Here is a 14,000-nt window from a genome sequence, read left to right as displayed (position 1 = left end):
GGAGGGCGGGGGAGGCGCGTCTGCGCGGGTTTGGCGTATCGCATCAAGCAAACAGAGCTGGTGCACACCCAGATGCACATAAACCCGTCCCGAAGCCAACCGAAGCTCACGACAAAACGCAAAACACACACACACACACAGAGGGAGAGAGAGAGTCCGCCGAACACCTGCACTCCGCACGCAGAACAGCCACCACAGGAACGACACGACTCCAACCGAGCGGACGAGTCAAGTCGCGAGGGAAAATGGAGAGGAGGAGGAGGAAGCGGGCCTGCTCAACTCCGCACGTACTTGCACGCAAGGTCGTCCTCTCGCGCCTTGAAGGTGCGTGGCAGCTGGGAACAGACCGCCATAGTGACTTGGAGGATAAGTTCCCCCAGGAGTGGTGGCGGCGGTGGCTGCTCGCGCGCGACGCAGTGCGCAACGAAGCACCGAAACGCGTCGTGGAAGCCAAGCGAGGTGCCGAGACTTCTGTCGAGTCGCTCTTCATAGGCGAATGTCACCTCATCTAGGGCACGGCGCACGCTGTTGCCCAAGAGGATTATGACGTCAGCGCGCGGCAGCTCCTGCTGACGGGTACCGGCTCGGTGCTGAGACACCCATCTCAGCGAGCTTTGCAGAAGCAGCGCACCGTTGCTCACCGCTGCCCACCCCTCCAGCACCTCCGCTGGCTGCCTGAGTAGGCACTCGAGCTCGAGCAGACGGGTTCGCCAGCTGGCCAGTTGCAGCCATCGCGGAGCCGGATTACATACACCGCTTTCGACGCGCAGACACAACATGCGAGTAACCGCGTCCTGCAGTGCGTGCCCCAGCGGCATGCGTGCCATCGGGTGGCAGACGAAGGACTCACTCCATGAGTCCTGCAGGTAGTCCAGCCGTTGCTCCAGCAGCAGTGCAGGCGGAGGTACGGTACATATGATGTACCGCTGCAGCACTGCCGGCGAAGCCATTATCTGGTTCACAAGGCGCGCAGTTTCTGCCGCCGTCTGCCGGTTGGTGGCACCCCCGTCGCCCTGCAGGATATTGTCCAGAATTTCGAGAAACTCACGGGGAAGCGCTGTCCACAGCAGACGCAGCTGCAAGCCCATTTGAGCTGCGTGGAGAGGCGGCGCAGCACCTGATGCGTCAGTGTGCGATGCGCGGCGGGTGACAATCTCCGGGCTCGAGTAGCCGGGCGCCACTTCGTCGGCGCATTGGCTCCTACCCTCCACACTCTGCACCGGGTCCTTTGGCAATGCTGTTGGGAATCGCATGCTCACCAGCCGTGGTAGGCGACTCGCAGCAAAACCACGCAGATGGTCCGGGGTCCCAGCTCCGCCGAGACCAGTGTCACACGTCGCGAGTGCACTCCACCCGCGGGCCACCGCCGTCGCGCCGCCGACAAGCAGCAGATAGAATGCAAAGGCCGCGTTCCACAGATCCGCAGCAGCAGAACATGTACCCGCCGCATCTGCGCGAGGTTGGCGAGAGTCTGTCCGCAGTGAACGCCGACCCTTGTCCACAGCGCTGCGCCCGCAAAGCACATTTTCTTCCGTCTCCGCAGCATGCGCAGCAGCCCAGCCGCCATCGTCAACGCTCATCCGCGCCGCACAGCGGAACCCGCTGAGAGCCAGCTGCGTTCTCTCCAGCAGCGCCGAGACGATAATCTGCTCGCTCCGTACAGCAGCAGAGCCGTCGGCGCCCGCGATTTCGACAATGTCCGCCGAGGGTGCCAGTGCTTCCAGCAGCGGCTTCACACAGTCGTACCCCTGCGCGGCGGCGCCCGTGCCCCCACAGACGCCTTGCGGGTCAGCAGCTGTCAGCCGCACCAGAAGGTTGGCTGGCGTGAGGTTGCCGTGGACGAAAAGGCGGCTGTGGAGGTGCGCCAGGCCGGTAACCACGTCCCTGAACCAGTGCATGACGCATAGAGGTGTCACAAACTTGCCGTAGGTGACGAGGAAGTCGCACCACGCACCGCCGGAGATGTTTTCCAACAGCACTGCGCGCACTTGGCAGAAGGAAGCAGCAGCGGGATCGTCTCCCTCGACAAGACCTGCTCCGTGCGTCATCGCCGCCGTGTCTGTCGGCGCTTCGATGCCGCCGGCGTACCCGCAGCAGCACACCCTCTCCTCGGCGGTGACTACTCCAAGTAGGGTGACGATGTTGGGGTGTGCTTCGAAGACGCGTCGCCCGAGCACCCCATCACGGCCATCGCGAGGTGAGGTAGCAGTCCGAAGCTGAAGAAGAGCAGCCACCTCCCCTGCTACTGCGGGCTCCTCTACAGGGCAGTACGGGGACCATCGCTGAGTGAGCGCAGGAGAGCCAGGGGCCGACAGATCAGTCGCACTCGAGATCGCCCCCACGTTTGCATGGCTGCGCTGCGGAGCAGGTGCAGGGAGCAGCTTCACGACGCACCCATGACTGGCGAAGTCGGTGCTCTCCGCGAGGAACACACGGCGAGGCGGCAGCGTTGGCAGCGACAGGGGCGGCCCACGCGATGGGGTAGTGGAAGCGACCACGCGCTGCTGCATAGCGTCCAGGTCCCATGGCAGAACCCGAAATTGTGGACCGGCGATCTGCTGGACCAGACAGCACACCGCACCCCGGTGGTGGCGCTGCGCCTCCCACGGCGCCGCAACGCACTTCGGTTCCATGACATCGCCGCGGATGTCCTCGTAGGTGGCGGCAACAACATTCACGTCGGTGGCGGGCGGCTGCGCTGATGCGCGAGTCGTACTCTCGAGCACGTCCAAGGCTGTGATGACGAGCGGCCACTCAAAGGGCGGGACAAGGAGCTCCGGCAGAGCCATAGCTGCCGTCTCCCGGCGGAGGTGCTGACCAACGTGAGCGTGGAAGGACATCTTGAGTGGCGGAGAACCGGTAGAGAGAAGTTGGGGGTTGTATGCAAGGCCCGGTCCCGTGTGTATGCGTGTGTGTGTCCAGGCAGGGTGTCCGCGCAGCGCAGTGAGGGGGAGGGGACTGACGGCGGTGGTGATGCGCGGGGGTGGGACGTGGTGGCTGATGCGGTGGAGGTCTTTTCCAGAAGTGGCCGGCGCGAGAGAGGCGAGGTGAGAACGAGAGAAGCAAAGCGAACACCAGACGATGGCAGTGGCGGTGGCGGTACAAAAAAGGGGGAAGGGGGCCGGCGGCTGCCGCGCAGAGACAGTGCGCGTGTCTGCGTTCCATGTAGCACACACGCATGCTTCCCACCTTGGAGTCGCTGCAGTTACTGGGAGACTTTTATAGGACAGACCAGGGGGCGAGATGCTTATGCGCGCATGACATCTTCTCGATAGACATACTCATAGGCGAACACACAAAGAAGCTTATGACGCAGAACGCTGGACACGACCCCAGGGCGGGGTGTGTGGTGTTGTCTGGTGTGTGTGTGTGTGCATGTGGGTGGGGGGAGGGGGAGGAAGAAGAGGGACAAGGACGACAGCATGTGCGAGTTCTTACGTGAATACACGCACATGTACACAGAGAGGGAAGGAGAAGCCTGAAAATTAAAAAAAATGCAAGGAAAAAGAATGTTGGCACAACGCCCTACAAGAAATATAGATATACACACATATACATACATATGTATATATATATGTATAGTTATGTGTGTATGTGTGTGCAACACCAAACTTGCGAACGGTGCCGCGCAGTGTGGTGCACACATGAAAACTCATCGAGCCGTACAGGGCAGACGAGCAGGCAGACGCACCCGCACACACACACACACACACACACACACACCGCTGCACGCTCTTGTCGGCGTGTGCGTGCGTAGGTAGCGCTTGAGCGTAAAGGTCAGTGAGAGAGAGGTATGAGGAAGGCAGTGGGGGGGGGAGGAGGAGGGGATGCGGCGATGTGCTACACAAACGCCAGGGATGTCCGGGGGTAGGAGGGTAAAGACACCACCGATAACCTTCGCTGCTGCTCTTCTTGCCCTTTCGCTCTTCGTGTGGTATCAACGCGAGCGACCAGGTCATGTGACGGAGAGCGTGCGTGTAGGCAAGAAGATTGGCAATAAAAGGGCACGCTGAGGAAGCAACACACGAGCGCGGCACCGTAATAGAGCGGGGGCATACACACACACGCACAAACACGGAGAGAGAGAAACACGTGAAGGCAAAACAAGGAAAGGTAGCGAATTATAATCGACGAGAACGGGAAAATGCACGGTGAGCCCTCTGGGTGCCACGCAGATCCAGGCGTGCGTGCGTGCGTGCACCGTTGCTCGTCTATTGCCTCACTATATATGCGAATTTGCGCGAGGCCTGTCCTTTCCGCTCTGCATGAGCCCCCCCAACCTTCCGACTCCCTCGCCCTCGCCCTAACCGCTCTCTCGTAGCACACGATGCAGCTTTGTTCGGATCTTTTTCCTTTTTTTGTTTCTCCACCTCACGCGACGCCTTCTCCCGCTGCTGCCCGGCCGTTTTGCGTTCCAGCAGCGCACCATCACGTCATCCGCGCCGCCCCGGCCTGTGCCGCCACGAGATCGGCCATGAAGCTCGGGGCGGCACCGCATGTATTGGGCATCAGGATGAGTTTATTCGACTTCCCCGAGCCCACTTCCTTCATGGCGTCAAAGTACTGGTTCAACAGAAGAAGGTTCATAACGTCCTTCGCGCGCATACTCGGCACGGCGTTCACGAAAGACTCGATGCTGCTCTTCAGCCCCTTCATAATCGCCTGGCGCTCCTGGGCAAGGCCCATGCCGGAGAGTCTCTTCTCCTCGTAATCTGCCTCGGCCGCCTTCACCGCCAGAATTTTATTCAGCTCCGACTCGTGCTCAGCCGCCGTGCGGCGGTACGCGTTGATCTGGGTCTGCGAAATGGCCATCTTCACACTCGCGCTTGGCTCGATGCGGGTGAGCAACGTGCTCTCCAGTGAGAAGCCGAAGCCGGACAGCTTCTCGGTCAGCTCGGCACTGACCACCTTCTTGATTTCGTCAGACATGAGGAATAGCTCATCCAACGTGTACTTCGGCACCTCGCCACGCACTATGCTGGCGGCGAAGCTCGCGATCTGCTCTGAGGGGTTCGAGAAGCGGTAGAAGGCATCCTCGGCGTACTCGGCGATGACCTTGTAGTGCAATCGTGTCTCGATGTTGACGACGGCGTTGTCGCGCGTTTTGGTTTCTACCCGAACGGTGGAGATTGCGACCTTGAGCGAGACCACACCGCGCACCGACTCGACACACGGAACTATGCAGAAGCAGCCCGGGTCGGCAGTGCGGTCAAACTTGCCGCAGTTCTCGATAATGCCGACCTCCGACGTCGACACGCACCCAAAGCCGCAGAGGGTCATTTTCCTCGTCGAGCACGCGTGAGCAGGGTGAGTACGCACTCACACGCGCGTCGAAAGGCAGAGAGAGAGGGAGAGAGGTGGGGCGAGGCGTAGCAGAAGACGGAGCGAGCCACAGCCGAAACAAACACAAAGGTACGGGCGACAACGAAAAATCGACGAGAGACAACACGATCAAGCGGTGGAGGGAGGTGCGGGGACACACACGCACACGCCACACACACCAGGGAAAGTCACGAGGACAGCCGAGCGAACAACAACAACAAGCGCGGACGTGTGTGGGCAGCAGGGAGGGAGTAAAGGCGAACGAAAATCGAAACAGCGCGTACGGAGATGAGGGTGGGCGTCAGGGCGTGGTCATGTGTGTGTAGGGGCGCGGAGGGAGGGAGAGGAAAGGTGTGTGTGTGTGGGGAGGGGGGACGATAGGACTGAGTTGCGTGCGAAGTAGACGCACATGCGCAGTAGATGGGATGCGAGGTAACAACGCGACCGCGGATTGGGCGCACGCACGCACACAGAGAGAGAGAGAGCGAAAAAAAATAAAACAGAGGAAAAGAGAAGGCAAGGATGATGGTGGTCGTATCCATGGAGAAGAGAAGCAGTCGGCTGCTGGACGTCGTCAACGCTCCGTCAAGCGCGCCTACAGTAGCCAGTTCCGGAGGTGCTCCTCGTGCAAAGTGAGGGGTGGCAGGGGAGAGGCAAGCAAGGTTGGAAGGGGGGGGGGAAGAGACAGAAGTGCGGAGAGCCAGGGGTGGGGCGGAGATGGGAGGATAGCCCAGTTTCCATGAGTCAAGCAGACACTCTCATCTCTCGTGGTCGCCCCCCTCTCTCCTTACACGCTCGCCCATCGTATCCAAGCGAAAGGTCAGTGCTTTTGTTGTTTCGGTTCCGTTGTCTTGGTGGGTGGGATAGGGGGAAGCCACGCAGACACAGGGGCAGCCATACCGATACAATGAACAGATATACATACGCGTATGAGGCGGCTTGCGTGTCTGCGTGCGTGAGCGGAGCACTTGCACCTCGCCGAAGGAAATATCTATATATATATATATAATACTTATGCATTTATTTATATATATATATAAAGGAAACGAACATGCCCATCCTTTGCCCAGCGCGTGCACGAGGGTGGAGGGATGGGGGCAGGCACGACGAGAACAACAACGTGCATGATGCGAGCAGCGTCATGGTAGCCAAGCACACACACACACACACATACACACAAAAGCGTGGGGGGGGGAGGGGAGGGGAGGGTGTTGGCGGTGGTGGACGATATGCGTTAGCACGCGCATGATGGGCGCGTGTCGACGTCTATGCGTGGCGCGCCAGTCTTCCTCGCTTTTTCGTTTTCGTTAAATCGCCTCGTAGCCTTCATGGTGGTGAGCCTACATGCGTGCGTGTGCCTGTGTGCGTGTGTGTGTCGACACGGCGGCAGTGATGCTGCCGCGATGCAACGAATGGGGAGAGAAGCGACACAAAGCGGAGCTCAAGGCGAGGGCGCGCAGACAGGGATGCGCAGACCCGCGCAAGCAACGATGCGTAGTCAAAGCGAGGGAGAAGGACGCAACCACAAGAACGACAACAACGAGAACAGCCGCACACGCCACCGCGGACGACGGGAGAGAGAGGAAGGGGAAAGGGGAGAGCTCAGACACACACGGCGACGACGACGACCACGAAAGAGGCGATCCGTTGCACGCAGGCACAGAGGTGCCTACTCCTCCCCTTACCGTCGACTCTTCACACATGTGTATTCACGGCGCAACAGGAATTGCACCCAGTAAGGCACGCACACGCCCACGCACACACGGACAGGGGGAGAGCGCGCGCGCCAGGATACGTAATACGCGAACGTTACAGCTCCACCCCTCCCCCTCCTCGCCCCTTCTCCGGCAGACAGATGCGTGTGCAGAGGTGCGCCAACAACGCACGCAAACAACAAGACGACGACGCATCGTTACGCGAAAGAAGGAACGGAGAAGATGCGCAAGCATGCGAGCTCCCACGAGCGCAGGCCACAGCGGGCGCCGGCTTCGAGCGCGGAGAAGATATGGCAGGACTGCGGCATGTGAGCCCACAGCCGTGTTTTCTCCCTCTTTCGCTCTCACCGCATCATGTGCGTCACGCCCTGGCGCAGCTGCGCCGCCACCTTCTCCAGCCCGCCATTCGACTCCAGCATAATAACACTTGAACTGCTGTTTGCGGCAATGGCTTGCAGCGTGTCGTAGTACTGGTTCATCAGCAGCATGTTTGTTGCGTCGTTGGAGGTCAGGTCGCGCACCTCACTCTGCACGTCCTCGATGGACTGCATCAGGCCGGCGACGATGGCCTTGCGCTGCTCGGCGAGACCCTCACCGGAGAGGCGACGCGCCTCGCACCGAGCCTCAGCAGCACGCACGCGCTTCAGCTTTTCTGTTTCAGCCGCGTCCACGGAGGCGACGCGCAGCCGCTGAAACTTTTGCACCTCGTTCATCGCCCTCGTGATCTCCGCGCCAGGGTCAATGTCGGAGATGAGGGCGGACACGATCTCGATGCCATAGGTGTTGATGATTGCGTCCACCTCATCCTTCAGCTGCTGTGAGATGGTGCCACGCTCGACATACAGTGCCTCCAGCTTGTACAGAGGGATCTTCGCTCGAATCGAGTTCAAGACGTAGTCCCGCATGCACTCCAGCGATGAGTCGCATGCGTAGTACACCTCGGCGAGCTTGGCAGGGGCCACTTGGTACTGTATGACGAGCGATAGCGTCACAAACACGTTGTCCTTTGTTTTCGACTCCACCTTCAGCTCGTACTCCTGCAGGCGAAGAGTAACGCGGCGAACGAGGGTGGAGCCGCACCACAGGCAGTGGATGCCGGGGTCGGCAGTGTTGGAGAAGCGGCCACAGGTCTCGACGATACCGACCTCGGACTGAGAGATGGACGGGCACGTGCCCATTGGTGCAACGACGCGAGAGCCGAGGAGGTGATCCGTGGATGGAGGAGATGGGCGGTGGCGATGACGGCGATGACCAACGCTGCCCCTTGAATGCCTTATCGGCGTGCACGAGCCCCAAAAGCACCGAGAGAAAACGGAAACCCAAGAGACACACACAGACACACACAGACACACACAAGGAGTACGGAGGCAGCAACAACGGGGAGAGGGAGAGATCGGAGCAACAAACAAAAGAAAGAAAACGGTAGGGTGAGAGAGTGTGTGGGCGTGTAGGCGCGGACACACACACACACACACACACGTATATAGATGGATTTGTGACGGATGCGGTCGCTGCAGAGCGGATGCAGCGCGGGCCTCTGTGCAGACGGATGGCTAAGCGAGAGGAGGAGACAGGGGAGACAGAATAACACACACACACACAGACAGAAGTGCGTTCAGAGGCGCGCCAGCAGCAGCACGGATAACAAATTCCATGTCCCAAGTTGCAGCGACGTAATCACGGAGGCAGAGGAGGGGGTGGGGCTTGTCGGGCTTACAACACCCGGATGGTGATGGGCCTGGTTCGGCGAGTTGCACAGCCTCCTACAAGGCGCGTGTGAGACGCCAAGGGGCATCGCTGAGAGATAGTCGAGCAAGTGCTAGCACATGTATGTTTGTGCTTGTTGAGTGCTGGTCACAATGACCTGCACCCACCCCTTTCTTTCCTTTCAATTTCTTGGGTTACTATAGAAAAGGCACGAGAGAGGGGGAGGAGGAGGAGGTGGGGAAGACAGACGGTGGTGTTGCTGGGTGGGCGAGCGCCGTACCTCGCACCTCCTCCTTTGCCCGGGTTCGACCAACCAAAAGCCTCACCGCATATCTTCTTCTGTGTCTTCGCAGGCGCGGCCACCACCACAGAGAAATGTCGTCCCGAACGCCGATGGAGAGAGCCAAGACCATGAAAAGCGGTGCAGCTACATCCGCTTGCGTGACACCCACTGCCCGTTTTCCATGACAAGCTCGTACTCATCGTCTTCGTCTTCCTCGGCCTGAGCTTCGCCGCCGCCTGCAGTCGTTCCCGCCTGCGCTGGCTCAGGGCCTACCGCCGAGGGGTCGTAGCTAGCGCCATAGCCCGTGGCAGGGACTGCTTCCGACCCGTACGAGGTGGGATCCACGCCGCTGCTGGCGTTCTGCGCGTGCGCGGAGCTAGGTGCGTCCACATAGCTGCTTCCCTCGCCAAGGTGGCCAGCAGCGTTGCCCTGAAATTCAATGCCGCTCGCCTGTCCAGCGTAGGCGCCGTAGTACTGGTAGTAGTCTTCCTCGTTCCACTGCTGCTGCGGCCCCTGGCTCTGCATAGCATCGACACCGCCGCCCCACGTCCCGGTCCCGACTGCCTCGCTGTTGCGCATCCAGTGCCGGTAGGACTCGAGGAGGTACTGGTAGTACTGGTGGTACGGGTGCTTGGCGTTGAGGAAATCGAAGTACGGGTTGTGCTTTGTGCGCGTGCGAACCTTGTCTTGATACCGCGCCCCGTCACACGATGCGACCACGTACTTCGCCACGTACTGGATGATTTCGTCCTGCTTCGCCGTGATGCCTGGTGGCACGTTGTCGTCCACCACCACCGCCGCGTCGGCACCGGCTGCGTTGTAGTCCGCCATAGGGAGGGTAGGAGACCGTGTTATGTGTGTGCTTCTTCTACGCGAGGAGACAGCGACGCTGTGGTCCCAAGCCGGGCCTCCTTTTGCTTTCGTGTGTTGCCTTGGTGCTTCTCACGCCGTCGCGCTTGCGTGATGACGGAGTCAAAAAGGGAGGCGGGGGGAGGAGGAGGCGGAGGAGGAGGAAGTGAAAGCGCCTGGTCACTGAAGACCATCACGAGACCGTCGGCAAGTGGGAAGGCGGCCACCCGCCTAGAGGGTCAACCGGCGGCAGATGCCTGGTCGACTTTCATCTGGCCCGCTCGCCCGCTCTCTCCGTCGTCGATGGGGAAGGAGCTGCACGCGGGCATCAGGACGGGGAGGGGGCGGGTGCGCGAGAGGCCACGCAGGGTGTTGGCATCCTGCGCACAGGCGAACGTTTGGCGCACCCGCGCGACTGCTGCTTTCCATGCGAGTCCTGCAAGTGTATTTTTTTTTAGACGTCATTCAGAAGCGTGTCGGCTTAGAGTATGTGATGAGGCAGTCGGAGGAAGACGCTGCTGGCGGTGGCGCTGGTGGTGGTGGTGGTGGGAGGGGGGACACACTCGGCGCACAAAGCCACTAACACAGACTCGCGCCAGCACCATCAGCCCTCCTACGTGTTTCGCTCCATCCCGGTGTCGACGGTCTTTGTGTAGCAGTTGTAGCACATGCGGTAATCCCAGTTATCGTCTTTGATGGCGACGAGAGCGCTCCGCACCGGGTAGCCGCACCTGTAGCACACAAAGGTTTCTCGTTTGCCGCCCATTTGGTAGAGCTGCAGCGAGCCACGCTTCGCCCAGGCGTACATGGCCTTGTCTACCCGTTGCCGACTCCGTCCGCTGTCGCGAGGCGAGGTTGAGCGGGAGAAGGTGAAGTCCTCACTCGGTCGTGTGCGGGCATCTCCTGGGAGGTGGGCGTAGCGCTGGTGCTCCCGCTGATGTGTCGGTGACCCAGTCTGCAGAGCCGGGGCAACGCGGCGGTGAAGCTGATGGTGACCGACTGGAAAGTTGAAGGTCTTGCGCTTGTAGAACTGCGGGCCCGTGAAGTGCTTCTGGCGGATGCTCTTCGCGGCTGTACGACGGAGGAGGAAGCTGCCTACGCCGCCCTTGATGCCTCCCATCGTTGGCATCGACAAGGCAGACACACCTCCAGGCAGGAGTTCCAAGCTCTCTCTCGGGGTTGTTTCCGCACCTCGTTCTGCCAGTGTCGTCGATGCGTCGACGCGAAGATGAAAGACGCAGAGTGATGCACACATATATATACATGCCCCGAAAAACAGAGTGGGAGGGGGCGGTTGAGCGGAGAGCGAGTGTCCTGGGAGAGCAGCGGCAGTCATGGGTAGCGTAACAGGCGTCCTGTTGGTTGCCTCCGCTCGAAAATGAAGGCGCTGGGACAAGGCGGGCGTATCTGCCTGGGCGTATCGGCCCACGCGCACGCGCGGGTGTCTGGCATGCGGCGGTGGGGCCCAAGAGGCTGCACGACATCTCCTTCCTTTCGTTTTTTTAAGTGCTTGGTGTGCTGCCTCATGTCGCGCGATTCGTTGGCAGAACCGTCCGCCCAAGACGCCCGGGGACTTCGCCGTGGTGGGCGAGCTACTGCGGCGGTTGTCTGCGCAAACACACCTGCTGGCGTGCTCGTGGCACGCGCAGCAGCGCCTCTCAAAACACGCCTCTTCCCTTTTTCTTTCTAAGGGATCGCGTTACCATCCGAGGATGCACACACACACACACATACAGCTGCGCCTGCACAAGCGCAGCGCAGGCTCGGGCACCGTAAAGGCAAACATCGGCAGGAGTCCTCCTCAACGGTACCCCCTCCTCCTCCATCCTCCACACAACACAGACTGATCGAATAACTCGCACCTACACCGAAGGGCAGAGTGAGCACACTCCGCAGCGCCAACGTCGATGTTGTTGTGGCGGCTCAAGCCGTTACACACCGAGGCAGAGGGAGAAAAAGGCGGGAGGAAGGGAGGGAGGGGATCATCCAGCGCACGCGATATGGACACGGAAAAACTGAAGAGGGATCGTAAATAGGACAGCACACAACGAAGGAGAAGCACCGACACACATGGTGATGGGTGGAGGGCGTGATGGTGGCAGGCGCCATCAGACACGCTCTGCTTCTGACCACGGCACGTCTTCGCCCCCCCCCCCACTCTACAACAATCATGTGAGCCCTACAGGAGCGCACATCGCCACACACAGCACACCTGTCCCGTGGCCACAGGCAAACACCAGCGAGGCAACCGCTTCGAGTTCTCCCCCTCTCTCAGGTACTGACGCACCTTAGCACTCGAAAACTCGGCGGATCTGCTCCACTCCCATCGACTGGTGCGTGACAGGACACGCTCGTTGCTCTCGCACGTACCCTTGCAGGCAAGGGTAGCAGCCCACGATGCCACTGGTGAGGCAGACCGCCGCGTTCGTGACGTGTCTGCGGCAGACGGGGCACTCACCAGCTTTCGGGAGGCTACTTCGGTCCTCTGGCAGCGGCACGTCGCCGCCAAGCACTGGCGGTGGCGGAATCGGAAGCCCCTCCTCCCGGATCTGACGTGGCGAGGATGCTCCGTCAGCGTTCCGTGTGAACTCCAGAAGCCGGAAGCCACAGAAGACGAGAATCAGCACTACCCGCGCGACAAGCAGCGCGCGCTGCGCGCGGGGGCCCGTCGCAAGCGAGTCCTCGAGGGTACTCCGACGCAGCGCGATGCCGAAGACACGATGCAGCGGCGACGTGTAGGGCGTCATCTCCAGCAGGAAGCACATAATGTACAGGAACCGTGACCCCTGCTTCGTGACGTGGTAGATCGGGTAGACGTACTTCGCGAGGAAGTGCAAGAGGGCCGCTCGGCGCGGGTAGCGGTAGGCATACGCGTTCCGCATGGCGACGGCATCGACGGAGGTGTCGGTGTTGCGCACGTACCACTGCTCCACCTTGCGCTCCAGGTACGGCTTGAGCGTCAAGAGAAAGAGAGAGACGACCTTGTTGCGACGGCTAAGCGCCTTGAAGCGCAGGTAGCCGTACGGAGCTTGCTCCGCCTTGAGAAGCTCGACGGACTTCAGCTGCGAGAGCGCCGCGGCGTCCGCCGCGTTCCCCACCGCGGCCATCGCGTCTGTGGCGACGGCATTTACGAGCGGGTTGGACGTCGCCATATCCGGCGACACGATCGCCGCGACGGCGGCGTCTGCCGGTGCGCTGGCGTGAACGCGCAGCTGCGAGGAGACGCCGTCGTTGATGAAGTTCATGGCGCGCTCTTCCGGAGTGGTCACCGGCGGTGGTCCCAACAGCAGCCAGCGAAGGTACCGGCCACGCGCACCAGGCCGCAGCCCTGGCGGCGATGGCCCAGACGCGGCGGCGGATGACGAGGACAGTGGCGGGGCAGCGGCGAGCGGCCCGTCCACCTCCGCGCGACGCAGGGCAAATATCATTTCGGAGAAGGTGGTGTCGGCGTGCTCCAGCATCAGCCGCTCCAGCATCCCCGACACAGTCAAGTATATCTCATCATTCCACGGCAGCAGCACAGCCGCCCGGTCACTCTTCTCAGCGAGCAGCGTGTGGGCAAACTGGAACGCCTTGTAGAGGGACTGGTTGATGCTGGTGGTGAACTGCACCTCCACCACTGTCGGCAGCGGTGATGAGGTGTTGATCTGCGAGAGGAGGTTGCTCTCGAACATGGTGCCCGCGCGTTCCTTCAATGATGGGAGGAGGTAGGGGAGGGAGTGTTGACGGGGGGAGCGTGTGCGTGTGTGTGTCCGAAGATGAAGAGGACGAGAGCTGATGCGAGCGTGCGGCACTGAGCACAAGGTATGAGATGGCTACAGGCGTCCGCCCACAAATAGGTGTGTGTGTGTGTGGCGGCGGAGGGGGAGGGGGGGGCGAGACCGAAGACAAGGAAACGCACGCGGACCCTGTCGGAGAGGAGCTGAGATTGGTGTGTGTGTGTGTGCGTGCATGTCTGTTTATAAAGGTGAGGGGTGGTGACGATGGCGTTCGTGTTGGTGGTGGGAAGAGGGGTAGGTGGGTGGCGTGTGTGTGTGTGTGTGTGCACGACGACCACCAGCCAAGTGATGCAGCGGATGCACCTTGCCTCCCGCCTCCCCGACACACATACACATGCCGGAGGG

At 60.8% G+C, this 14,000-nt stretch overlaps 6 protein-coding genes across 6 annotated transcripts; all 6 read right to left on the bottom strand.

The window, feature by feature from the left end:
- Positions 1–275: 275 nt before the first annotated feature.
- Positions 276–2,840, bottom strand: LMXM_19_1300 (hypothetical protein, unknown function; the record flags this gene model as incomplete). Its single annotated transcript, XM_003874257.1, has 1 exon — positions 276–2,840. The coding sequence occupies one exon, from the start codon at positions 2,838–2,840 to the stop codon at positions 276–278; it is 2,565 nt and encodes an 854-aa protein (XP_003874306.1).
- Positions 2,841–4,428: 1,588 nt separating this feature from the next.
- LMXM_19_1290 (conserved hypothetical protein) lies at positions 4,429–5,280 on the bottom strand (the record flags this gene model as incomplete). Its single annotated transcript, XM_003874256.1, has 1 exon — positions 4,429–5,280. One exon carries the CDS (start codon positions 5,278–5,280, stop codon positions 4,429–4,431), a length of 852 nt encoding a protein of 283 aa, XP_003874305.1.
- Positions 5,281–7,381: 2,101 nt separating this feature from the next.
- On the bottom strand, positions 7,382–8,215 carry LMXM_19_1280 (conserved hypothetical protein; the record flags this gene model as incomplete). The annotated part of the gene is made up of 1 exon (XM_003874255.1): positions 7,382–8,215. The coding sequence occupies one exon, from the start codon at positions 8,213–8,215 to the stop codon at positions 7,382–7,384; it is 834 nt and encodes a 277-aa protein (XP_003874304.1).
- A 956-nt stretch (positions 8,216–9,171) lies between these two features.
- On the bottom strand, positions 9,172–9,858 carry LMXM_19_1270 (putative RNA binding protein; the record flags this gene model as incomplete). The annotated part of the gene is made up of 1 exon (XM_003874254.1): positions 9,172–9,858. The coding sequence occupies one exon, from the start codon at positions 9,856–9,858 to the stop codon at positions 9,172–9,174; it is 687 nt and encodes a 228-aa protein (XP_003874303.1).
- A 631-nt stretch (positions 9,859–10,489) lies between these two features.
- LMXM_19_1260 (conserved hypothetical protein) lies at positions 10,490–11,005 on the bottom strand (the record flags this gene model as incomplete). The annotated part of the gene is made up of 1 exon (XM_003874253.1): positions 10,490–11,005. One exon carries the CDS (start codon positions 11,003–11,005, stop codon positions 10,490–10,492), a length of 516 nt encoding a protein of 171 aa, XP_003874302.1.
- Positions 11,006–12,164: 1,159 nt separating this feature from the next.
- On the bottom strand, positions 12,165–13,550 carry LMXM_19_1250 (putative peroxisome assembly protein; the record flags this gene model as incomplete). The annotated part of the gene is made up of 1 exon (XM_003874252.1): positions 12,165–13,550. The coding sequence occupies one exon, from the start codon at positions 13,548–13,550 to the stop codon at positions 12,165–12,167; it is 1,386 nt and encodes a 461-aa protein (XP_003874301.1).
- Between the last annotated feature and the right edge of the window lie 450 nt (positions 13,551–14,000).

Source organism: Leishmania mexicana, chromosome 19, assembly GCF_000234665.1.
Source record: "Leishmania mexicana MHOM/GT/2001/U1103 complete genome, chromosome 19".
NCBI lineage: Eukaryota > Euglenozoa > Kinetoplastea > Trypanosomatida > Trypanosomatidae > Leishmania > Leishmania mexicana.
Note: the sequence above shows the minus strand (reverse complement) of the source record. Positions and strands in the feature narration are given on the sequence as shown.